This window comes from Acanthaster planci, linkage group LG14, assembly GCF_054643075.1.
Source record: "Acanthaster planci isolate LZ-2023a linkage group LG14, COTS_SCS, whole genome shotgun sequence".
NCBI lineage: Eukaryota > Metazoa > Echinodermata > Asteroidea > Valvatida > Acanthasteridae > Acanthaster > Acanthaster planci.
The window spans coordinates 12,744,852-12,768,493 of record NC_141790.1 but is presented as its reverse complement, the minus strand read 5'-3'; the positions used below and the strand labels follow the sequence as shown (position 1 = coordinate 12,768,493).

At 39.1% G+C, this 23,642-nt stretch overlaps 2 protein-coding genes across 5 annotated transcripts; one reads left to right on the top strand and one right to left on the bottom strand.

Annotated features, from left to right (window-relative positions):
* Nucleotides 1-45: 45 nt before the first annotated feature.
* On the top strand, nucleotides 46-5,640 carry LOC110981705 (uncharacterized). Of its 4 annotated transcripts, none has more exons than XM_087145480.1 (10): nucleotides 46-132; nucleotides 1,007-1,057; nucleotides 1,411-1,604; nucleotides 1,754-1,845; nucleotides 1,969-2,084; nucleotides 2,301-2,416; nucleotides 2,650-4,057; nucleotides 4,256-4,475; nucleotides 4,849-4,911; nucleotides 5,056-5,640. In XM_087145480.1, exons 1-10 carry the CDS (start codon nucleotides 84-86, stop codon nucleotides 5,096-5,098), a joined length of 2,352 nt encoding a protein of 783 aa, XP_087001606.1. In that variant the 5' UTR covers nucleotides 46-83; the 3' UTR covers nucleotides 5,099-5,640. The 4 variants fall into 4 exon arrangements, with proteins under 4 accessions (XP_087001606.1, XP_022095206.2, XP_022095208.2 ...); XM_022239514.2 differs by having other exon boundaries at nucleotides 5,022-5,640; XM_022239516.2 differs by lacking the exon at nucleotides 1,411-1,604 and having other exon boundaries at nucleotides 5,022-5,640.
* Nucleotides 5,210-23,166, bottom strand: med14 (mediator complex subunit 14). The gene is made up of 40 exons (XM_022239513.2): nucleotides 23,035-23,166; nucleotides 21,254-21,536; nucleotides 20,781-20,886; nucleotides 20,184-20,278; nucleotides 19,663-19,741; nucleotides 19,142-19,271; nucleotides 18,946-18,986; nucleotides 18,520-18,607; nucleotides 18,199-18,227; nucleotides 17,939-18,017; nucleotides 17,704-17,747; nucleotides 17,283-17,371; nucleotides 16,920-17,064; nucleotides 16,700-16,768; nucleotides 16,536-16,578; nucleotides 16,297-16,422; nucleotides 16,082-16,160; nucleotides 15,586-15,748; nucleotides 14,984-15,203; nucleotides 14,788-14,819; nucleotides 14,524-14,652; nucleotides 14,312-14,388; nucleotides 13,967-14,081; nucleotides 13,785-13,833; nucleotides 13,375-13,500; nucleotides 13,095-13,186; nucleotides 12,725-12,874; nucleotides 12,541-12,621; nucleotides 12,126-12,249; nucleotides 11,951-12,018; nucleotides 11,433-11,696; nucleotides 11,160-11,271; nucleotides 10,647-10,772; nucleotides 10,264-10,470; nucleotides 9,519-9,742; nucleotides 9,181-9,304; nucleotides 8,592-8,653; nucleotides 8,109-8,339; nucleotides 7,809-7,995; nucleotides 5,210-7,119 (listed from the first exon to the last, which is right to left on the bottom strand). The coding sequence occupies exons 2-40, from the start codon at nucleotides 21,448-21,450 to the stop codon at nucleotides 7,058-7,060; spliced, it is 4,464 nt and encodes a 1,487-aa protein (XP_022095205.1). The 5' UTR covers nucleotides 21,451-21,536; nucleotides 23,035-23,166; the 3' UTR covers nucleotides 5,210-7,057.
* Nucleotides 23,167-23,642: the final 476 nt, after the last annotated feature.

Here is a 23,642-nt window from a genome sequence, read left to right as displayed (position 1 = left end):
CGAGTAACAAGGTTTTTAGTTCAAGTTGCCGTGTTTACGCATGCGCGCGTTACGTCAACGGCGGTCATTTCCGAAAACCCAAAATGGCGGACGGAGATGGGAACCCCCACGAAATTTTCTGGACTCGAGAAGGTATCGTTATCTTTCTGCTTGAAAGGCCTGTGGGTGTGATGAAGATTGGACAGATTTGTAAAACATATACATACATGTGGAAGTTATGGATGAAATCAATAAAAGTGTTGTGAGACTCCCAGTCGAGTTGTTTGCTAACGTATAACTATAACCTTACGCCCCAACATCAGTCCCAACTCTAGTGGGGCCCGTCCCAACTAGAGTGCTACAGTTGGGCCGGCCCAACTACAGCAGAGAGGTCCTGTGTGCATGTGTCCAGCATGTGCCAAAGTCATATCATTTACAAATGTCATGTAATTGGTCATAGGGCTAGATGAAGAGATGAAGTGCCACATTTTGATGAATTGTGTCAAGTGTGAGACACATTGACTTGGATAATGTTGAGACATTTCCCACGGACATTGGTCAACAATAGTTGGGCCAGCCCAACTGCAGTACTACAGTTGGGACTGTCCCAACTATACATGTAGTTGGGACTTATGCTATAGTTGGGGCGTAACAATAGTATACCAAGGACATGAACGACTAGCCCAGGTTGGACGACTTCTACATTTACTGTCGCAATGTAATGTAGACGTCGTCCAACCTGGGCTACATGTAGCTAACAACGTAACCTAGACCTGAGAGTGTTTATAAATTACACGTACATGTATATATAGCTCTATGATGTAACTGTGTGCTTGCATGGTGCTTTTATGTGCTACATCATACATATATGCCAGTCTTAATGCGTACTGCAGTGTCATGTGTGACAAAGACTTAGTCTTAGTGGAATAAATAAGCCATTGGGCAGTAGTGTAGGCTGATGAACAGTAATGGTGGTGTTGCTGTCATGCCTGTTCAAGCTGTTGTATTCCTTGACATTTCATTTCAGAGAGGAGTTACAACAAGGACTCTGATGGCTACTTGCACTCATTTGTCCCTGGTAAGTTGGAAAAAGTAGCCCTGGCCTACGCCTTACATGTATGTTAGGGCCAAGCCTAGTTAATTTTCGACTGAGCCTTAATCATGTTAAATGTAGAGATGTAGGATAGGGGTGAGTTCTGTACAGGTATCATGACACTGCTTGACACCCATGCACTATGATTGGTCAGAAAAATTACATGTGTTTTCTACGTGAATACCTCCATGACCTTAAATTTTCCCTGCTAAATTAGACTTTAATTTAGGTTATTTTATTATTTTCAGTAAGAAATAACTCTAGGGAAAAATTGAAATCTTCATGTCAGTCTGTAATTTAACCTAATTATTAATGAGCTGTGATGCCTGTACTTACAGGAGTTGACCAGCCAGGTAACATAAAAATGACACAGAAAATGAAGTTTCATCAGTCTAACGATATGTTGAATAAAGCAATGAAAGCTTCAGGAGATGAAAGATTGATGAAGGAACGAACTAACACTGAAAGCAGAGTGGAAAACCATGATAGGAGGAAGGACAAAGACATACACAAGTCAAAAACATCATCAGTGGTAATGTTGCCATCGTTTACTTTTGTCTAAAAAATAAGATTTGTTTCAGTTTTATGTCAAAGTAATATTTAGATTCATGTTTTCTTGCATAGAAACTCCAGCTGCTTGTTGCCAAGTGTTTGTCAGAAATTTACATGCTTAATTGACAGGAAGCCCCAAGGTTAAAAGACAAGCCATCGCTGAAGGATCTCAAACCAGAAGACAAAAAGAGGATTGCTAATTTGATCAGAGAATTAGCAAAGTAAGGAAACCACTTCTTCTCTTGTCTCCTTTTCCTCACCCAATTAAGAGGAATATGTTTTCATTCATATTAGAACTTTTAAAAATCATTCCTTCATTTCTTCTCCCATTCTTTGTCTTGCAGGGCAGGAGAGGAGAAGGAGGTAATTGTTCAGCAACTCAGTGTAGAGCGACGCTCTTATGAAGATAAAGTTAACAAATTACACGAACAGATGGCAGCCATTATACAAGAGAGAGAACATATCCTTTGTAGAGGCTTACTGCCCAAAATTTATTGCAATTATATTTGCTATCAGTAATCTTTACTCTTTAACCCTAACCCTCCTCGATCCTTCACCTGTTGGAGGACTGAGGAGGGTTAGGGTTAAGTTGTCTTTTTTCCATCGATGTAAATTAAGGTTATTTCAATTTGTAAAATGGAATGAACCTTTACAACTTTCTTTAACCATACAGCACTGACTCAGAAACAATATTTAGAATGTCAAAAGCTTCTAGCTGAGTACCAGTCACAGCTAGCATCTGAACAAGAGAAGCTTGCTTTGTCTTTACATCATCGAGCATCACCTCCAAAGGTTGGTTTTATTGAAAAGAAGCAGAGGGTGGTCAGAAGAGAGAGTTGGATAATGCTTTGTCAAGTTGCAGCTAAGATTAGTCTATGTATGTACAAGTATGTAGTAATTTCACAACTTGATTGGGGATCAAGTGCTGGTTGTTACTTGCATGGCGTCTTGATTCCGTTAAATATTACTGACAGGTGTTTGAAAGAGTTGGTGTTGCCTTTTTTATTTTTGTTGTGCATGGATAGTTCGGCATGGCCCCACAGTCGCCCACCAAACCAGCGCCAGATTATGCACCAGTGGTTAAAAAGAATCAGTCAAATACACCACACAAAGAACGTCAGCTAAGAACACTCAGAGTAACTGATCACCAGACCACCAGCCAGCATGCTACCCTGACTCAGTCAAATGGGTACAATAATGCACCTCACACTGGGTACAGGTACCCTGTTACCCATCAATCCAGCTTGGTACAAGACTACCAAGTGCCTGATATACATCAAACATCAAGTTGGAACCAACCAGCTGGTACCCATCAACATCCAGTACCCAGGACCCAACTGTCCCACCCAAACATCATTGGAACTGAGTTCAACCCATTGTTGGCTAGTACCCACAGGTCTCAACAAGTACATAGTGGTAACACAAGTTGGACTGAGCCACAAGTAAGAGTACTTGCTAGCAGGAGTGAACCTGCAATGTATGTGTCCTATGGAACCAACAGAAACCCCCAAGGGTACATGTTTCAACCTGGCCTTGATCCTGAACACAGAATACACTTACCACAAAGTGGTCCATCTTCTAGCTATCCCAAGGATTCACAAGAAATGTTTGGATCCAGACCTCAGTCAGGGGAGTTCAGACCCCTTCAGCCAGAATTGGAGACAGACTTTGAAAGCCAAGACAGCAAATCCCCACAATATGTAGCTGCTTTTTGGAACCATCAGAATGGTGCACCTGATGGATTACAAGGAAACACTCAAAGAGATAAGATTGGTTCCAACAACCACCACCATGGAGAAATATCAGAGATCCCACATGCTGTAACCAGGCAGCCAGCTTACCAGGCAACTGGGTTACCTGAGCAATGCCATGCTGTTCTTGAGAGGCAGAGACACGAGCTTCGTCAAGAGCAAGCTTTGCTGCGACAGAAACTCAAAGATCAAGAAAAGATACTACTCCAAAAACAGAACCAACTTGAGCTCCACAGATTACGCCAGCTGGAACAGGAAGGGCAAAGACACAGTACAGCCTCCCACATGGAAAGAGAATGGCTTGACCATGGCAGTGGCACAGTGGCAACCTCTCACCCTCAGAAGAATGTTAAAGATCTTGAATGGGAAGAACCAAACATTTATAGTGGGATGCAGCATGAAGTGCCCTCTGGGAGTGAGAATGACAGTGATGAAGTCATCTCAACTAATTACCCGCCCGAAAGTTTCATGAACCAATCAACATCAAAAGAAGCCCTTGAAACCTCTATGAGAAGATTAGATGTTAGTCCAAGAAGTAGGAATCCCTGTGGCACTGATATGTTAAATGCCAGAGTTGCTACAGCAACAGAAAATCCATCACAGAGGACACGAGGAATTAAGATTGATGGCTATGCATCACTGTATCCCAACTCCCAGCCAAGGAACAAAATACATGTACAAGGTACATATGACAGTTTGTTTCATTTTGGTGTCATTTTTGTTTCATTTAGATGTTAAATAAATACAATTATTTTGAATCTATTCAATACTGTGAAAATAACCTAACCTTGCTTTTACTAGCAATGTTTTAATGAGTGCAGTTAAAGCTTCGGTGGGCAAACTTGACAGTGGTCCATGATGGGATTTTTTGTTTTGGCAGGGTCCATGCCATCTTATTCACCGTCCACATCCAGCTCAGGCATGTCCCAGGCAAGAATGGTCGACAGGTCAACATCTCCTTTGTACAAGGACCACAAAACAGAAACTGCAAGATGTCCTGGAAAGGGAGGCCTTAGTTTGTCCCCTGGGAAGGTTCATATCACCCCTGCACCTGCTGCTCATACGAATAGGGAACCAATTCAAATGCAGCATCGACGGAGGTGAGTTGAGATGTGCAGACTACATGTAGTGGGAGACTTTGAGACGCAGGTGGCATCAGACATACTGGTCCTTTTTCAAGGTATTGTGCGAGCTGAGAACTATTCAGGCATGCTCAAAACAATGCACACATGCTCAGAACTGGTAACAAGGTCTGTTATGTTTGTCGCCACCAAGCGTCATGTACATGCACAATTGCACATGCACAAATTCTTTCTAGTTGGCGTGTGTGTTGGATTATTAAGTCCAGGAGTTGGTTCCTGTAATCCAACGAAAACATCAGGGGTGATCTTAATCTGTCAGTCATCTTGAAAACAAGAATTTACTTGGAAATATTTACATTGATTTATTTATTGATTTAAATACTTCCAACAGACGAGCAGTGTCACTCCCACAAAGTCCTAGATATCACAGTGGTATAACAAAAGAAAAGAAAAGGTGAGAGGTTGATTATTGTATGTAAAGTTTGTGGATATTATGGGATTGAAATTGGCTGCTTCTCAGTGTTGTCTACCTGGCCATTTAACATGTATATTTTTCCCCCATAGTAATGCAACTCGCCTTTCTGATTTAATTTCCGAGATGGAATCCCCCACCCAACCCAACACAACCCATGCCAGACTAGTGAATATAACCGACAGCAGGAGCATGATCAGACAGTGTTACATCAGCACACCTGACTTGTTTCAGGATGTAGTGGACACAGACACAGATACAGAGTTACAGGAATCTAGAATTCTGGAAGATGTTTTTTTTTTATGAGTGTCACTTCAGCGTGATTATTGTTAACTTTCTGCACATTTGTAAGGAAGGCTCATTTTTATTTTGTACAGTGCAAATGTTGTCTTGAAGTTTATCATTGCCTGTACATCTATTATGCAATGCAAGAATATTCTAGGCCTTTCTGAAATGAGATACTTAAAAAAATTCAAAATACAATATAGCCAAGGTTTTCATGCAGTTAATAACCAATCAATAAGTTCACAGCAGACCTGACGTTTGGATTTTGAAATGTGTCACTTATATGTCATTTAAATGAAATATGCAAAATTTGCAATTTTTAAAAGTGTAAGTACTTCAAAGGCTTATGCCATCAGTTTTGACTTCTTTTTTTACATGCTAAGTAAGATATTAACTTATTAAACAGCAGTTGCTTTGGAAAATTTCCTTTCATGTTTGGTTCGTGTTTTATTAATTTCCTGCATCGTTCTACAGCAGTTGTTCAAACTTTTTGTGCCAAGTTTTTAACTCTGATACAACACCAAAAGGGATCATATGCAGTTTACCTTCATTTCATTTATAATTTATTTAAGCCAGATACTGTACTTTCCACAAATGTAGAAATGTTTAATTGCCACATGAGTTATTTCCAGCCATTGTAAAGTTTACCAAACCAAATACACACTACAGGGTTCAAAATATCAGCCACCACTTTTGCCATGTGACAAATGTAAACTTTGCTACAATCCTGAGCAGATGAGATTTGAAGAGTTTTAAGGTGAAGGTGGCAAGTAAAGTAACAGTTTGCCCCGGTAGCACCATGTGAACTATAACTCTTGTATGTGTGGTTCTGCATATCTGCAGTTGCAGAATCCCGAGTAACTGTCAAACAAATGTGTTGAACAATGCATAAAACAGGTGCAAAAATGTTAATTGAGCTGAAACATTTGCCGACTGGAATCCCCCAAACTAATATCACCAGCTGGAGGATGTGTCTTTTAAAGTTTGAATTCAGTCTAAGCTCAATAATACATGTACCTGTATCTGCAGTTTCCAATTTTCACATACATCTTTACTCTAGTTGCTTTCCATTGCTAGAAAATTACAATGGATGACAGTGGGGTACTACATTGAAATATATTCTATACTTATAAAAAGATAAGCCACTAGAAATGATCATTTGGGATAATACCAGACATTCTTCATCACTGACAATCAGTATGCTTTGGTTCTTAAGGAGTTCGCTATAGGTTGTGTGAAATATGTGGAAGTCATGAACAGAAAATCTAAAATACATGTACAGTGTACATGGATTTGTATGATGAATTTGATATTGTGAAGCATGACTCCATTATTTCATCAAATATTTTATCGTGTATACATCTCATCAATTCATGATTATCCGCTTAGCTAATATAAAGCATGCATTATACTGTCCTAATATGTACATGTAAACGGATTATTTACACTTCCCAATAACAACCTTAATGTATATGCACAGGCATAAACTTCATATTACATTCTACCAATCTGGAATTACAAGAGTGAAAGTTTTTCCCAGAGGATAAAAATTCAGCCAACAACAGGTTATCCTAAGTGTTGAGGCATGTACTTGTGCTTTATTTGTTATCAGGCTTATTTTGTGAAGTAAATAAATCTGTAATATCCTCTGGCAAGAAGTCTTCTGAAATGTTCCCCACTAGCAAAACGGATACAAAAAAGGGCAATCCTCACATTTGTGATATACACTGTAAATACCTTCTTGGCAGGTTAGGCAAGTTTACTTTTACTGAACACTCATCCCAGCTCCTTCATGTCTGGCGTATCAAGAGAAAATGTAGGATGAAAACCCTTTGTCTTTCATTCACTGAGGTAACACTAGGTTCGTCATTAAGTCCCTGATGACTGGGAAAATGGTGCACTCAACTGCAAAATAAGAAAGGTTACATGGAAAATGTCACTGAAGAGTAAAAAATGTAAAAAAAACCAAAGACGTGTGAGTTACCACAGCATAACTTTAACCACTTGCTGCTGGGTGGTTTGAACAATGCAGTGAACACATAAAGGCGATTTTCAAGGTTTTCAGTTTTCAAAATTCTTCAAATATCCATCATTTCATTTAATGTATGTTTACACCCACACGAATGACTGTTTGGTGGCTACTCTAGGCTGACAGGTAACCATCATTGACTCCTGAATATTTCAGCCTGCAAAGAGAGCCCAGAATTGTGAGGTGTTGTGTAATTTCCTTTGTCCCCAATGAATGTGAGTGGGCGTCTTTTCAAACGCGGCTGGATTAGCATGCAGCGGTGCTGTGCCACTCATCGAGGGGGTCCTGGAGCACTTTTGTCCGTGGTGCTAAGCCGCGGGCGTGCTATGGCCAAAACAGTGGTATACTGTTTAAAAACAGTGATGGATTTCCTTAGAAAATGCAAGCTGAAAAATGATAGCAATTCCCAGCAGCAGGTCTTTTGATCCGAGTATGGTCTGTTGTGACATGGACCAGCTCTTTTTCCCCATTTCGCGCACCCCGGCTCTGCATATAAACCTATGGTGCTCAAAAGGGGTTCCCTGGCAGCAAATGGATAAAAAGGTTGGGCGTTTACAAAACTGACCTTTGTTCTGGAACATCTCATTGGATCTCTTGAGCATGTTACTGACTGTTGCAGCTGATGCATTGTGCGGTTTTTGTCGGTCAACGTAAGAGGTTGTGTTAGCTTGCATGTCATGAACGATAGGGATGACGATTGATTGAGTATCCTGACCCACTGGTGGATTCATACCAATACGCGTCAGTTGAATCTAAGAACCAAACATATACAAACATGAAGAAATAGGTAAGCGCTTTTAAAAAGTTGAGTGTTCTGTTCAGAGAGTTCTTAAAACATTAAACTTCCCAAATCATCTTTACTCACAAAGAACAGCATCTTCGTCTTGATGGCTAAAGCAGCTGTACCAGGTGGAGCAACACCAAAGGAGTCATTAGGAGGAACAGTCAGACACCACTGGATTGTCCATTTTAAGGTACGGTCTGGTAACAGTTCAAGTCTCATCAACTGGACTAAGTCTTTCAAGATACGTGTTGGTCCACTCAGAGCACGGGAAAAAGCTAGGATGGCACTCAATTTGTATGGTGGGCACACAACCTGATGATATTAAGGATATTCAGATATTAAAAACAATACAGCTATCCATCAAATAAAGGAATTATCAAAAATAGAACACTATAGCCGAGTGGAAACAATCCAACTCACAGAGGTTTCTTGAAAATGGCATTAATCCTCAATATGGAATCTGTGTTCGTGTATAAGACATATTGCCACTTATGGCTTCCCTCCAAGTTAACTCAAATGGTGCATGGATGCATGTTTGCTACTTGATGTTCAGGTAAGACTCACCTTAGTTTCAAAATATCGCTCAATCACTTGCAGCTCATCCTGGTTCCATCGGTCATTCATATCTGAGTGATAAACATGGACAAGGTTTTGGAAGGGACATTTCCAGTTGTTTTTATTTGCCTCGAGAAAACCATTGTGATCATGGAAATCACAGATAACTTTGGTATCTGTGGATAATAATGGGTACATGTATTCATTAAGCCCACATACACATCACTTGTGCTCAAGATACCCGAACATTATTACCCCTGTCCATCAGACCCATAAACATTCCAAAGATATGAGCACAGCCAAGTTGGTGTGGAGAAGCAGATTCTAAGGGGCTGGAGATTTTAAAAGAAAAGTTGGAGCATACAAGTACTGATGAAAATACAGGACGAAGATCTCCAGAATCCACAGCTGTGTTCACAGTCGAATAATCCAATGGCAAATGCAACAAACTTAAGGGGCTGATATAACTTCTAAGAAATGGGATTTTTCTTTAAACCTAATTGAACAGTTTATACAAAAAATCTCCATCATGAAAGAAACATGAAGAAACTATTGAGGCTGACTGGATAATTGCTAGAAAATCCAAGAATTAGCTTACCTGGATTAGGTTTGACCTGTAGGTGTAGTGTCTGCATGGTGTTGGGGTTCAGGGACACCCAGTACTGCAAGGATTCTGTACGATAGTGTAACATTCCAGGCTCATTCGATGGAACCTCTTGTATCTGGGTTGCAAGAATTACAAAGGATTAGAGAAGAAACATCAATGTATTACAATCACTAGATTTTCAAAAATATTCCATTTTTATTGGTTTCTAAAAGGAATAGGGCAACATTGTCAATTTTTTTTAATCAAAGAGAAACTGGGGCCAATAATTCAGGGAAAAATAGTCCACAATGAAAGCGAATAATGAAATGTGAATGACAGAAGTAACTAACCGTTTCTATACTGTGAAATACTCTCTGCAGATATCTTTTGCTGTGTATGGAGCCTAGAAATCGCTCTGCTGGACAGCAAAGGTTGGCAGCTGGACCACCAATAACTCCAGGAGCAGGAGCTGGGGTAAAGATCTTGGTGATAGCTTCATAGGACAATGCAGTAGGGATGGAAGCAGCCCAAGAACGTGATGGCAGGTGTCTAGCTGGTCGCATTGGCATAGGAGCTGTACATGAAATATTATCAGTGTTAAAATACAATGCTATACAAATAGGAACATCACAAAATTCAATTTTTTTAATACTAGTTTTATCAAATACTTTTATGCTACATGTGGGATATCTTGGGTTTATATCCTTGGAGGCATGTGGCCTAGTGGTTAGGGTTTGTAGCATCTGATCTTAGGGTCAGGGGTTTGAATCCAGATGGTGGCAGCATGTTGTGATCCTGGACAAGTCACTTTACCCCTTTGTGCCTCTCTCCACCCAGGAGTAAATGGGTACCCTGTGAGGGCAGACACGGTTATGTTTTGCTGTTTGCGTTGAAATGGCAGCACCAGGCTAGTATACTCCCCAGGGAGCTGAGATGGTTTAAGGAATGTTCAGATGATGTGTGAGCCAAATGTGCAGGGATAATGATAATACGATTGCTACGAGCGCCTTTGAGGCAGATACAGGTGCTTTACAAATGCTCTTATTATTATAATTGTTATTATTATTATTATCTACATTAACATGACTTTGTTACCTTGTGTAGGGGCCGAACCAGTTGTCTGTCCTAAACCACTACTTCCAGGTGAGTGACTAGCTGCCATACCTGGTGAATGAGCTACACCGTAACGATTGATAGGTGATGGTCCAGGAACTGATGGGGATGCAGGCCAATTACGTTGGCCTGGTGAAGGCATTGCTAGCCCCATGCTGGGATAGGGTGAGTTCGCATTCTCTGACAAATCTGTAGAATGGGAGAAATGACAGCACCCGATGACACTGGTCTTTTGTTGGGGTGCTCGTTGGGCAAAAGTAGCTTTTACCATTTTAATAGCCTTTTTTAACCAGCTGTAATTCATAACAAGCATATCAAAACCATTTTAATGAAGCTAATTATTATTATAAGAATGTGAAACTGACTTTGGGGACTGATGAAAGGCCCAGGAGCTGGTGAATGCATCTGGATGTTAGGAGATGGTGTTGGTACAAATGAGCCTGGAGATGGTACATGATGAGGAACATTGCTTGGAGAACCTACAGCAAGAGCTGTCCAGAAACAGAGGAAAGTAACTGATATATATAAAGTGCTAAGAGTGACAACAAAATTATCAAAATGGAGAAGCTTGGAAAAATTTGGAGTAAACAACCACAACTATCATCTTTGAAGTGTTGTCAAAACAAATGACAGAGGTGTTTTAGATCCTTATGCGTCAGGCAGGCAAATGGCAAAAAACCCTTGCATTTTTATGGAGACGAGATAAATTCAACAAGTAAAAGTGGTTGTTTGACAACTAGAGAAAGATTCCACCAATCATGCATTACAGAGAAAAACTAATGCTTATTAACACAATAGTCAGAGGGTTCTAACATAATAACAATGATAGAATTGGTGTCGTTACAAAAACAGCTCCACATTATAGGTTTTATACAAACCAGGAGAGGCAGTATTCAACATATTTGATGATGGCGATGGGACGATGTTAGAAGGAATAGATGGAGGTGATGCCAAAGGATATCCACTAGCTCCAGGAGACATGCTGTATTGCTGTAACATAAGCATGCAAGGAATTACAAGAAATGTTTGTAACATGATCCTCTGAGCCTTGCTTCAGACTTGATATGGACACTAATCTTGTACTGAGATGATTGAGAATTCCTCTATATTGTTGATAATTAATCCAGTAAGCTTCAAGATTTGTGTATTACCTGAGATAGCATTGACGTGTGCGGTGAAGCAGGTGTGGCTGGATTACTGGTACTAATTGCAGTGGGTGGGGTCATTGGGTGAACAAATCCACCTGATGCAGTCCCACCCAGTCTTGCCATAGGAGAGGGGACAGAATGATGCTGTGACATCAAGAAGGAATCACCGGTATCCATGCCGATTGGTGATGGAGGATTATCATCTTCATTGACGGAACGCCGACGCATGTTGGAGACGGACTCATCAACAAACATCTCCAGAAATGACTGGGTAAGACAGCATAATACTCAACACTTAATATGTCAGCAAATTGTAAAAAGCACATGCATCACAGGCAAGTGGCAGTCAGCGATTACATTATGTTCTATGCAAACAAGACCTTTAATACATGTAACATATGAAATATGTATGGAAAATGTTTGTAATTCATCAGTGGTAAGTTGTATTTCATGCTCAATGTTACTCGAGAATTTTTCTCTACTAAGTAAATAAACGTGTAAGCAATAATTGAAGCAATTACCTTCAGGTTTGGTGCTGGGGTTAAACCTTCAACCACTTTGCTGACATCAAAGAGACAATATGCACCATCTGAAGAAAAACATCAAGGTTTATTCCAACCATTCCCACAAAGTTTAAATGGTACACTTGTATAGTACACTCCCATCCACTGCTAATCCATTTCTCTGAAAACTTACCTCTGACAGTGGCTGTGTTCTTGCCTTTGCATAAAATATCCAGGCAGTATGTCTTCCTGAAGACAACTCTTACATGAATGCTGGACTGAGGTATGACCACAAAAGTGTGGGATGGGAGGTTAGCCTACAAACAAAGAAACAGATGTTGGATTTTAGTTGAGTTACATTCTGGTTAAATCCCATAATTAGTCAACATTCTCATTTGACTGTAAAGCTCACTAATACTGACCTAGAAGATAAAAACCAACATTTTCAGGTATCAATTCCTGAAACCTTTTAACTTGTCCTTTTAGTCAATTTTGACCAGTATGTCTTGCGTTTACGAACTGCCAGCCTTATCCAATATTTCTGAGTATTATCAAGACATTTTTTACTAAATTAAGTCCATCTTTTTAAAAAATGTTTGATTTCTTACTTGAGATGTGAGTCCGCCAAGAGCTGGTGACATTGGTAGTTTGCTGATGGCTTGCAATGGCTGTTGGCTGTCACACATATTCTGTAAGGAGTAAGAAAATATACAATTCCATTTGTCTTAAATCCCTTAAATGGCAAAAATGCAACCTGCTGATCAACATCATTTGTTACGTTAGACATCTTACCTGCATAAGTCTAATGAGACTGCTGTGAGTATTAAATTCCTGCTCTAATTGACGATGGACTAACAGGTGACAGTTGGAAGAACATGCAGTCCCTATCACAGCTAACCTCAGCTGAAATCGTGTCTCATGAGAGTCCCATAATATCGTCACCTGTCACAAAAAGAAACATGTTCTTCATCAGAGACAGGTAGGCATATAGTCTGTTTACAAAAGCAAGGTAGGCAGAGAAAATCTTGACATTGAAACCAGTTATCTCACAGGAAAGCAGTCACTGATAACTTTACTTTCTCCTTTTCTAAGGTTTTTGCCCCTTCAACATTTAAAAGCCCTCTCCACTCTTTAATGACTACACACAAGATAAAATACTCACAGTACTTGTCTTTTCTTTGCCGTAAACCAAAACAAGCTTCTGATAGGTGTAGCTGCGGACTTCCGCAACAGAACTGAGAGGAAGGTCTGGATCTAAACATCAAGTAATTGAAATAACCAAGAAAAATTACTGCGAGGAAAAAAGCTGTTGCTGATGGCAACTGTGTGACAGGAACAGCTGGGAAGAAATTGTTTCTTCCAGCGGTTATATCCTGTTATATTGAGGTGGCTGATTCTGTTGTTTCTAGTTGATTTTAAGCCATATGCCTTGTGAAACTTACCATTTATGACTGATCCTAGATCTTGGACTGGTCCATACAGCATACCAATGGCCTTCCAATCTTGTAAAAGTTGGTTAACGACAGGGCTGGTTGAGCTGTATGTCAGGTACAAACATCTTGTGGAACCTGTGGTATGGGGACATTCATAGATTTATCTATATTTTATTACTTAGCCTCTAACATTCATGTTATGAAATATGACCTTTATGTTTGGAAATCCCACATCATCCATGCACATGTACTTTATACATCACAAGATATGGAAATGCTTACCTAGACTGCAAACAATTGGTAACACTAAGACACAGTCGATAACATCAAACTAGAGTACCACTCACAATCTTCTCATTGTTAATAGATGAACAACATTAGTAACACAGACAATATTTACACAAGGCCTGATTTCATACCTCGCTCTCTGGGTAATGTACTCTTAACTGGACAATTGCCAAAAGTCAGCTGCAAAACAAGTATAAAACAGAAATATCAGGATGACTTGAAAACATACAACTGATGAAACATTTCGCTTTACTCTCCAAAAGGTAATTATGTATCATATCTCATGCTTAGTAAAAACTATTAGTGAGTTTACCTGTACTTGCCAGACTAATAAATGACTTCTGAGTAGCAATCTGAAGGAGCATTCTAGAAGGGAATTAGCTAGCACCGAGTTGATTTCTTCTGAAACTCCTTCAACGGCTGGCAAACTGAAGGATAAACAAAATGAAGAAAAGTTAGAATCTAAAACGTGTTTGTGATGTTTTGAAAGACATCCAAAGTCATGTTTCAGAAAAGATTACACAAGTGGACTATTGCTTCCAGCCTGCCAATGCACCTGAATATGGACATTAGAATTACTGCATATTTAATGATACAACTTTCTAAACAATTAAAGGTACAACATGAGGGACATGGAAGTGTCTGGTTTGGATTTTACCTGCATAACTTGACCACCATCCCGATACCTTCAGCTTCAACCTGAATTCCTTGAAAAGGAATGCCTTGTTCCACGAGCTGTATAAAGAGAAACATAACTAATGCTGTCATATTTCACAGAATTGAGGATCCTGAACTAATGTCTAGTAACTGGATACGGAAACAATATCTGGGTTTGCCAGGGGCTGTAGGAACACTACCTTAACTACTTACCTCCTCACATAATGAGATGAAAGGTATCCTCCTGTCACACAGTGCAATAATGTGCACCAACTCCCTCTGGAAATACTCAGAGTAAGTGTCTATGCGTTGTTTCTTGAAACTTGTTAAGGAGGATCCAAGCTGTTGATGGGGTAATGGGAAATGTTAGACAGTGGTAATTATATGCTAACATCAGCTTTTTTTGAGCAACAATCAAATAGTGGTTTTTAAATATTAAACTTGGGTAATTTATCAAGTACGAATCAATTAGCTTACCTTACGTTTCTGGTTTTGGTTCAATTCTTCAGCTGCAAAATTAAATTTAAAAAGAGTTTTGAATTTCTTTGCATTTATATCAACCTCAGACAATAAAGAAACCATAAGCTCAAACCAACAGGTCCTTAATTCGATTAATGCAAACATATTTATTGAACCCCTCAGAATTTGTAGAAGAAGTAGGTTAATTACTAACCTTCCACCAGTGTATCTGCACCATGGGTACAACTCTTGGCATCTAGAGGTATCAAACTTAGAGGTGCAAGGAAAGGTTCTCCAGAATCCCAATCAGATTGAGTTGATGGAGGTACATCCTCTCCAGCAGACTGATCATAAAATGCAGCCTGTCTGGTGTGAAATAAGTAGTAGCGGATATGTAGATGGGTCTGATTCTTGATACTGTTGAACTCTACAACCTGAAAAATAGAAAATAAAACAAGACTGCGATAAAAACCTTTGAAACATAAGGCAAACTAGGAAGCAATTTGAAGTATTCCAGAAGGTTTTGCTGGAGTTCATCCTACAGAATTAAGTCTATTATGTACAGATATGCCTAAAATTGGCCAAGACAAAAATGACTGACTCAGCTTTCCAGGAGAGTAAGGAAAGTAAATACTAAACCAATTTGATCCTAAACCAGAGGTCATAAAGCACAAAGCTATGTTGATGTACTGAATGACCGATGGCCTCCATCTACAGGATGTAAGCAGTAATCAGATGTATCGTCACTCATGAGACAGTGATTCCTCCATTTGAGTAAATCAAGTAAAAACACAAGTAAACAACCTAAAGACATACCACAAAGTAGTTCTTATGCTTGACCAGGTGTATGTAGAGTCTATTCTGAGACAGTTTTGCCAATGGATGCTCAGCTGATATGGACACTAGAGGCAATTTGTCTGTACATTTGCATGGAAGTTGTTGAATAGACTGCTTGCAGTGATGCATACTCAACATGAAGCTGTGTCAGAGGAAGAAATCAAAGACTGAGTAAAATGACATTGTAGTCCAACATGTTGTTTCTGTATACTAAATGAGTAACTGACTACAACTTTAAGTTGGAAATAAGAATGTGCTTTTAATCACAAATTCCGTGTCTTAGCACCTGCATATTCAGTTTACTAAGTTGATCCTAAATGCGAATAAAGAAACACAAAATAATACAGGAAAGTGAACATATCTCAGGCCATTTTGGATAGTATTTCAAACCATTTTGGACAGACCTCCTTGTTTCACACAGAACATGAATGACCATAAGTTTGATAATGAGGCTATGTAAGTGAAGGAAGGTTACCTTAGTTTGGTGATGTACTGGTACAATTTGATGAGTTCAGAGTTCAGACAATGTTCCATCTCCTCTAACAATGTTGCATCTAAAATGGATAAGAATCATACTCATAAATAAATGCCATTCTGTCACTGCAAGAATGGAAGTGTAAGTCCACGGGTAAAGTGAGTTTTCTGTGGTAATTGTTGGTTTGACAATCAGGGAAGATCATGTCAACTTACCCGCATGAGCGATATAAGGTTGATAGGAACCAGTCTGCATATCCACAGATACAGTGAGATATTCTGACTGACTGCATGGTTCTATGATGGGAACATACAGCAGTGGTGGAGTGTTCTCAATAAGTGCTGCAAACAGAACCAAAGAAATTAACAGTCAAAAAATGAACAAAGGCTGGATCAAACTGTCATTCAACAAGACATCTTACTACCTGGATAGAGAGTGTGAACTCAAAACTTACTCTTTGTGTTAGTGAGCTCTTTTTCCAAGATACTCTGTAGTTCCTGTGAACAGATATAAGCAACAAACTTAGAAACAAACTAACTTTCACTAGAAAATTCAATCATTCTTTAATTTGTCTGTGAAATATGCAGACAGGCTTTTTCGCTTCAGAAAAGAACATACCTTGAGCTTAACCTTTGACCTCATCAGGATAGTCTCCACAAGAAGTCGTTCAATTGACAGCCTGTCACACTGTGTAAGAAAGAAGACAATGGACTGACTGTCATTTCTGTGTCTGAAGGTAACTTGTCAATACTATGACATAAAAAAGGACTTTAGAGATTAACGCATGGTCCAGTTGACACGCTCTCAACTGCAATTCAGGAATTCTCATTAGCCTTACCCGAATAGCCCTGTTGACTTCATTGGCATCTTCCACTGATAGAGGTGGATCATGGTTAATCTGGAGGGGTTTAGCTGTGTCATTGGTATCAATACCAACTGATAAGCTGTACAGTTCTGGTTTGTCTACGTTGAAACTCTGTGACCTGCACAATGTATGGATATACATACAATACAGATATTAACTTTTATTCCCATCAACTGAAAAGTTTCATAAGATATTTATACACTCATCCAACAGAAAAGTTTATCTCACAAGCAAACACAAACGAACACATATTTAACTTCCTTTTCAGAAGTTTGCGCTAAAATGTAAGCCACATACACTTAAAAAAGAAATCACATTTCAACTTTGGATAATTACCTCCAGTAAGCCAGTGTTAGACACTGACCAGCTGTGTACTTCTCAATCATCACATGTTCACCCCATCTCTCTCGAATGAGCCGCTGAGCCTAAACAGATAACAAAGAGTACGCACTTGTTGTAATTTTCTGTATCACATTGGAACGATAACCCTAAATTTTGTAGATCGTAAATATCTACCTAAAGGTTATAGAGATTTTTGAAGAATCAGATGGTGAAGTTTAGCAATCATTTCACAGGGTTCACAAGACTGTGGCACTGATATAATGCTGATGTAATTACAAATACCAAGCCTATACAACTCTCTGGTGACAGGTTTAGGCTCCTGTCCCAGCTGAAATGACAGGTGTACTGTCTCTTCGTGCAAGTGCATTAATCTTAGGAAATAGAAGCACTCCAAAAAAGCTCAACTAGTTCTTACCTGAGAATGAAGCACCTCCAACTGAAGAGACTGACAAAAGCTATCTGCAGAAGTTATTAAGGTAAAAAAACTTGAAGATTCATGGAGACAGCAAGACATAAAGAAAATGGATAAGTCCTACAAACTGGACAGACTACTATTTAACAATTTCAAATTACAAATTGCAACGTTTTAAATGATACAGAAAATATGTTAAGAAACTCTGAAGGGAAGTAGGCTGCAGAAAAAAGGATACGCAAGCAATTGTACATGTCCTGTAGTGTGTTTTCATCCCCAAAGAGTCTAGACTGAAGTAACTGATGAATGTAATTGATCTGTAGGAATGAAAAAGACATGAATTATGATTACAATGATTGAGTTTGTATCAGTAAAGAATGGCCACTTTTCAACAAGAAACTGACAAAGTGCCAGCATCTAAATTTTGAAACACTGCTATTTTGTACGGCTTTTAAGGAACGTTTGAACTGAGTCTGTAATCTGTAACTACATTTGTACCTGCATGGGATGTACCAATGCTTTGCCATCTGCAAAAACAAACACAAAAATAAAAGTCATATTCAATTATCAAATTTCAAAAAAGAGACAGATAAAATATATTTATGAAGCCTCAAACAAATTGACCCTTGAGAATACTGCTGGACGGTTAACAAGTTACTAAATGATACACAGATACACAAACAATGAAGCTCACAGAATAAAAAGGAACTTTAAATCTCTATTATGACTTATAAATACAATGAAAATTCCTACAAACTAGCAATACCAACTTGTACAATGAGTCGCAACTGTAAGTTGTATCAGACCTGATAGTCTTACCTCCAGTGTCTGGATCATTGACAAGGATTTCAATATTTAGAAGCCTCCATGGTATGCCAGGGTCATCTCCCATCAATGTTAATGTTGCCTGGAAAAGAGGTTAAATCCGATCAGTGATACACTGCATCCATAACTCTTCTTGGCATGTATGTTAGAATTCATACCCCATGCAACCACAAAAAGTTGTCAAAGTCACAAGAAAAAATTAAATCAGCCTCAAAACTTGAAACTTCCTGTTATCACAAAACTGACAATGCCATTGTTTTACAGGCAATGACTAATTTTAACACCTGTTGCACCATTTTTGTGATGGGATGCATGAAAGGCAAAGCTGGTTAAAATTTTAAAAACAAACCCATGTTAACCATGTTAGATCAACCACTTTATTTTGACAGAACACAAGGAATGAAAAGTCAGACAACTTGCCTCGAACTCCTGTGGAACACTGAACTTGACTCTTCCATCAACTGCAATCACAACACAGCAATAGTTGAAAACTTTTAAAAGGTTTGTGTTCGGCGTTTGATTCTTATAAGGCAAAACCTGGCCAGCAATGGACCAGAGGTATGACGATGTGCTGATTGAGAACTTGAAAATTGGCTCTACATGTGCATGTACTTACCAATGGACAAGTCTGACAGTTGTGAAGGTAATTTGCTGGTGACTAACCGATGCTGTATTATCTGGTTCAGTCGCTGTAGTACGCTAGCTTTCTCATTCTGAGAAATAGGATCTGGAGGTACAATCTTCTCCTGTGGTAAAAGTTAACAGGCTGGATAAATTCTAGTAGGCAAGTTAATGCAGTCTTAGTCTTGTCTTTAACTTAAGAGCAACTGTGTACAACTACATTTGCATACTTATTCTCAACTGAAACAGAGATTTCTGAGATATATCTGATCTTTGAGTGTATGATATCAATATCAATGACTTTTCCCCAAAGCTTTAGGACCTTCCCAGACTTGGCCAAACACCTATTAAAGACTGCCGAAGCAATGTTTGGTTTGTACTGTGGTGACAGCTATTTCCATTAGCCAAGGATCCACAACTAACTACAGTCCCATGCTCATATATTCATTTATTCTAGAGTTAAATATTTTTCTGTTCTTCATCAATTCAGTTATAAACTGTAAAAGTCTTTTCAACCTTGATACAGGTGGGCATTCTTCTGTACTGTCCTGTTGTCAATACATCCACAGCAACAGGGAGAGAGAAATTGGGCAAACTACAGAAAAAACCAAGAGAGGAGACTATTATCCCAGGCAGATCAGCTGCAGGGGCCAATTTTATAGAGCTGCTTAAGCACAAAATTTGCTTAAGCACAAGAAAACCTTGCTTGATAAATCGGGTAACTAGCCAAAACTCTATGTGATGTATATTGTTTGGGGATCGTATTTAGCTGTCTTTTGGTTAGCATAACAATCAAGTAGAGTTTGAAATGGTAACCTTTGTTTTCTTAAGCAAGGTTTTCTCACGTTACGCAAATTTTGTGCTTAAGCAACTCTGTGAAACTGGCCCCTCTTCCACAATGAGTGATGAATTTTGGGCATGCACATAAACACTTTTACATGTAAGTAGACACACCTTGTGGAATTCAAATTACTGTGTTCACTCTTTGGTTATTATCAGTGCATGTATTACACAAGCTGTACTCCTGAAGAACGTACCGTGCATGGACAAGGTTCTCTCGAGCCATATGGGACAACATGTCTGCTGTGTCCACAAATAATAGTGACTGCTGATCTAGAAAGGCAGAAATGGCCTATGGCAGAGACAAATAATAAAAAAGAATCAAACACAACTTTGTTACAAGTTTCAAATTTTAGTCTATCCTTAAGCCATAGCTGGCTTCCAGTTAATGCTATTTAAATTATATAACATATTGCAGGTAAGTGAAGGTAACCTAGTTTCTGATGGGGGAAACTTTGTAAGTTCAACCGATGTGTCTCCTGAGATAGTCCAGAAAATTTCATGATTCCAAAGCCGTTTTCCAATACTCAACTTTGTCTCCGTCTCAGGCTTTGTCCCCGAAACCAATCCGATTGTGGGCCTGAAGTGTTTAAATCAAATTGGATTACTGTAAGTTTTTGCTCTCTTGCATCTTATTTGATGTTTTGTGGCACTATTAGACTAATACATGCACTTACAGCTTCAAAGTCAGGTAGTAAAAACACAGTTGAAGCCTGAGACGGAGCCGAAGTTGAGTATTGGAAAAAGGCCCAAAAGAAACAAGAAATGGACAGAGCACTTCTTTCTGTACTTACTGCACATTTATCCACTTTGGCAGCACTGCTGGCCCATTTCACTAAGGCTAAGAGTCTGACAAATGACTGCCTTGTACTCCGAGCAAATTTGACAATCTCAATTTTCCTGATGAGAAGAAAGCTCTTAATAGCTTGAAAATGTCAATGAAAATGTGTGCAATGGCAAAGAATGATCAGTTAAACCTGGTTGAATGTTGTTTTCAAGAAAAGCTGCAATCATATCTAAAATAACACACATTTTTGGCATACACACGAAATAGGCCTATGTATGGCCTTTTATAACCAATAAACTTAATGAAAATACATGCACTAAACATCAGCAAAATAACAAATGTCACACTGCAGGAAGAGTAACCAGGTTAGAACATGAGGTTTAAAGGTCAATTCAGATTGAGAATATTTTTTTGAAAGAGCATGTATACAGTTTGCTAAGCCTTAACTGTCATATGATCCAGGCATCAACAATTCCTCACCTTTCCATGTCTGTCTTTCTAGGAAGTAACTCTGATAACACCATCAGCTCATGGTAGGTTTTTTGAATTAGGAATTCCAACAGAAGACCCAAGGAGATGCTGTTGGTTCCACTAGGTGATGCTGCCCTCTGCCCAGGTATTGGGGTAAGGCTCATCTGAGCTTGAGCCTGAGCTTGAGGGGTAAGGATTGGCGCCATGCTCACTGCTGGTAAGACCCCCTTTCTTCCTTAGCAGATACAGCTTATTGTCATTTGCCTCAAGTGATTATCCTGTGATCAACTCTCTACAAGATCACAGAGTTAAACCAACAATAACAAACACACAAACAAATTAAACAGAAGCAAAAACGTGTTAACACAGTATCAGCATCTATCCATGTATACCACCAAGTCTTAAAAATGACGTCCTCCCCCCCAAAAATATTTTCCTCAGAAAATTTATGGTCAGTGATGAAACTCAGCTGAGGCTGAATTTGCTATATTTGACAAATGTTTGGTGTCACGGTGTTGAATAGACTACATGGTGACAGGGTACAGACTCCTTTCCACTTTGCCAGTACTGGTATATCAGAAGATATCATAATATTACGCCATGAAAATGGAGGTTTCAAATTCGAGTCCATGAATTTTCTAAAAAACATGCTGCATTTCTTCATAATTCGATATACAATATTTATTTCTACTTGTACATGTAGTGACCTTCCAAGTTTTATATGGTGTACAAGTACATCCTTTGTATAAAAAATGGTAAGAATTCAGTAAAGATAATGAGCCACACTCTCGCTACATGTACATCAAATTGTTCTAATAAATGTACATTCAAACTAATATAATGTATTCCAATGGTCTGGTAGCCACACCCTTACAGTCTGTATCAGGTCAATGATGTCATCAAGTGGCCTTGTGAAATAAATTTTGATAGAAAGCTTATTGTTATTTGACTCATATTCAAAGGCAAGTATGGAAACTGTTGATCTAATCTTGTAAGCTTGTGCAACAGCACTAAGTGCCATGCCCATCTGGCACCCAAAACAACTGCTGAACTCATCAGCGGTGGAACAGGGGGCCTGGGGGACTGTTGCCCCTCCCACCTTTGAAAAGGTAGTTTTTTCCCCTTCCCAACTTTACAGGCCTAACAGCTGTTGGAGGTACGTGTATATTGCAACTATGTTTTCTCCGGACTGATGAAGAGATGAAGTGCCACATTTTAGATGAAGTGTGTCAAGTGTGAGACACACTGACTTGGATAATGTTGAGACATTTCCCACAGACATTGGTCAACAATAGTTGGGCCAGCCCAACTGCAGCACTACAGTTGGGACTATCCCAACTATAGCTGGGACTTATGCTACAGTTGGGGCGTAACAATACTACCGGCGGCCACAAACATGTATGTAGGCCTACAATGTACATGTAACTTCACGTTATGGCTACAGACTCGAGTAATCGTGTACGTGACGGGGCCTATCCCAATTTTACTATGAAATCATAGCCTACACTTTTAGGCCTACCATGGATTTATCAACATGATCATATGAATGATGATCCTACTGATGGTCATCACGAACATCATGATTGATTTATGAACACAGTCTCACAGACCATGCCTGCAGAATTAACATGCAGAACCAGAATTAGAATAGATCTCCGTGCTTTAAATTAATGGACGAATTGTCCATTTTAATTTAGGCCCTTCAATTAATTTACGACGGCTTCAAAACTTGTTAAACGCACAAAAGAAAAATAAAATTTATACTTTTTCCACTGAATACTTTCAATTACCTTTGATGGTCGGCAAGAGCAGTAAATTAGACATCAACATTCCACAGTCATTGGTGACATTGATTCCATTTCCAGTTTACAGGCGCCATCTTCGTCATAATTTTCACTTTCGTCTATTTATCAAGAGGTCGGCGCAAGAGGGCGTACCCCACATAGACAGCTTTTGCAGTTGATTTAGACCTAGCATCTAATTTTTAGTCCAATGAGATTAAGGGTAAAAGATCCATGGAGGAATGACATGATATTTATTTCAAGGATTTGTCGGGCAGGGCAAAGATATCCAACATTAATCGACATGATGTTTAAAATGTATTATTCTTTCATGATAGTTGATTAACGAAGTTGTCTTACACATTACACATACATCACTTTATTTGTGTGACATGTTGTTCAACTGACCATGTAAATGTAGGCCTTACATGTATAGGACAGCTGACCAGAATTTAGTAGTTTCTTGTTTGTCATGTCCACTTCTGGACCAGATATAATACTTGTGACATAACGAACTGTGGCTCCCTTAATTCACTGAGAAAGCAAAGAAGTGGGATTTATATGACACAATAACCTCCCCATGATGTAAACCTACAAAATTGTTCTACCTTGCTTAT

Bases quoted from the DNA above. Each gene is read 5' to 3' on its own strand.
- LOC110981705 (XM_022239514.2), top strand. From the start codon at position 84: ATGGCGGACGGAGATGGGAACCCCCACGAAATTTTCTGGACTCGAGAA. The intron at 2,085-2,300 runs ATATCCTTTGTA...ACCATACAGCAC, and splicing joins CATTATACAAGAGAGAGAAC to TGACTCAGAAACAATATTTA. The intron at 4,912-5,021 runs GTGAGAGGTTGA...TTTCCCCCATAG, and splicing joins ATAACAAAAGAAAAGAAAAG to TAATGCAACTCGCCTTTCTG.
- med14 (XM_022239513.2), bottom strand. From the start codon at position 21,450: ATGGCGCCAATCCTTACCCCTCAAGCTCAGGCTCAAGCTCAGATGAGC. The intron at 17,372-17,703 runs GTAAGAACTAGT...TTATCTGTTTAG, and splicing joins TGGAGGTGCTTCATTCTCAG to GCTCAGCGGCTCATTCGAGA. The intron at 17,065-17,282 runs GTAATTATCCAA...TACATTGTGCAG, and splicing joins CTAACACTGGCTTACTGGAG to GTCACAGAGTTTCAACGTAG.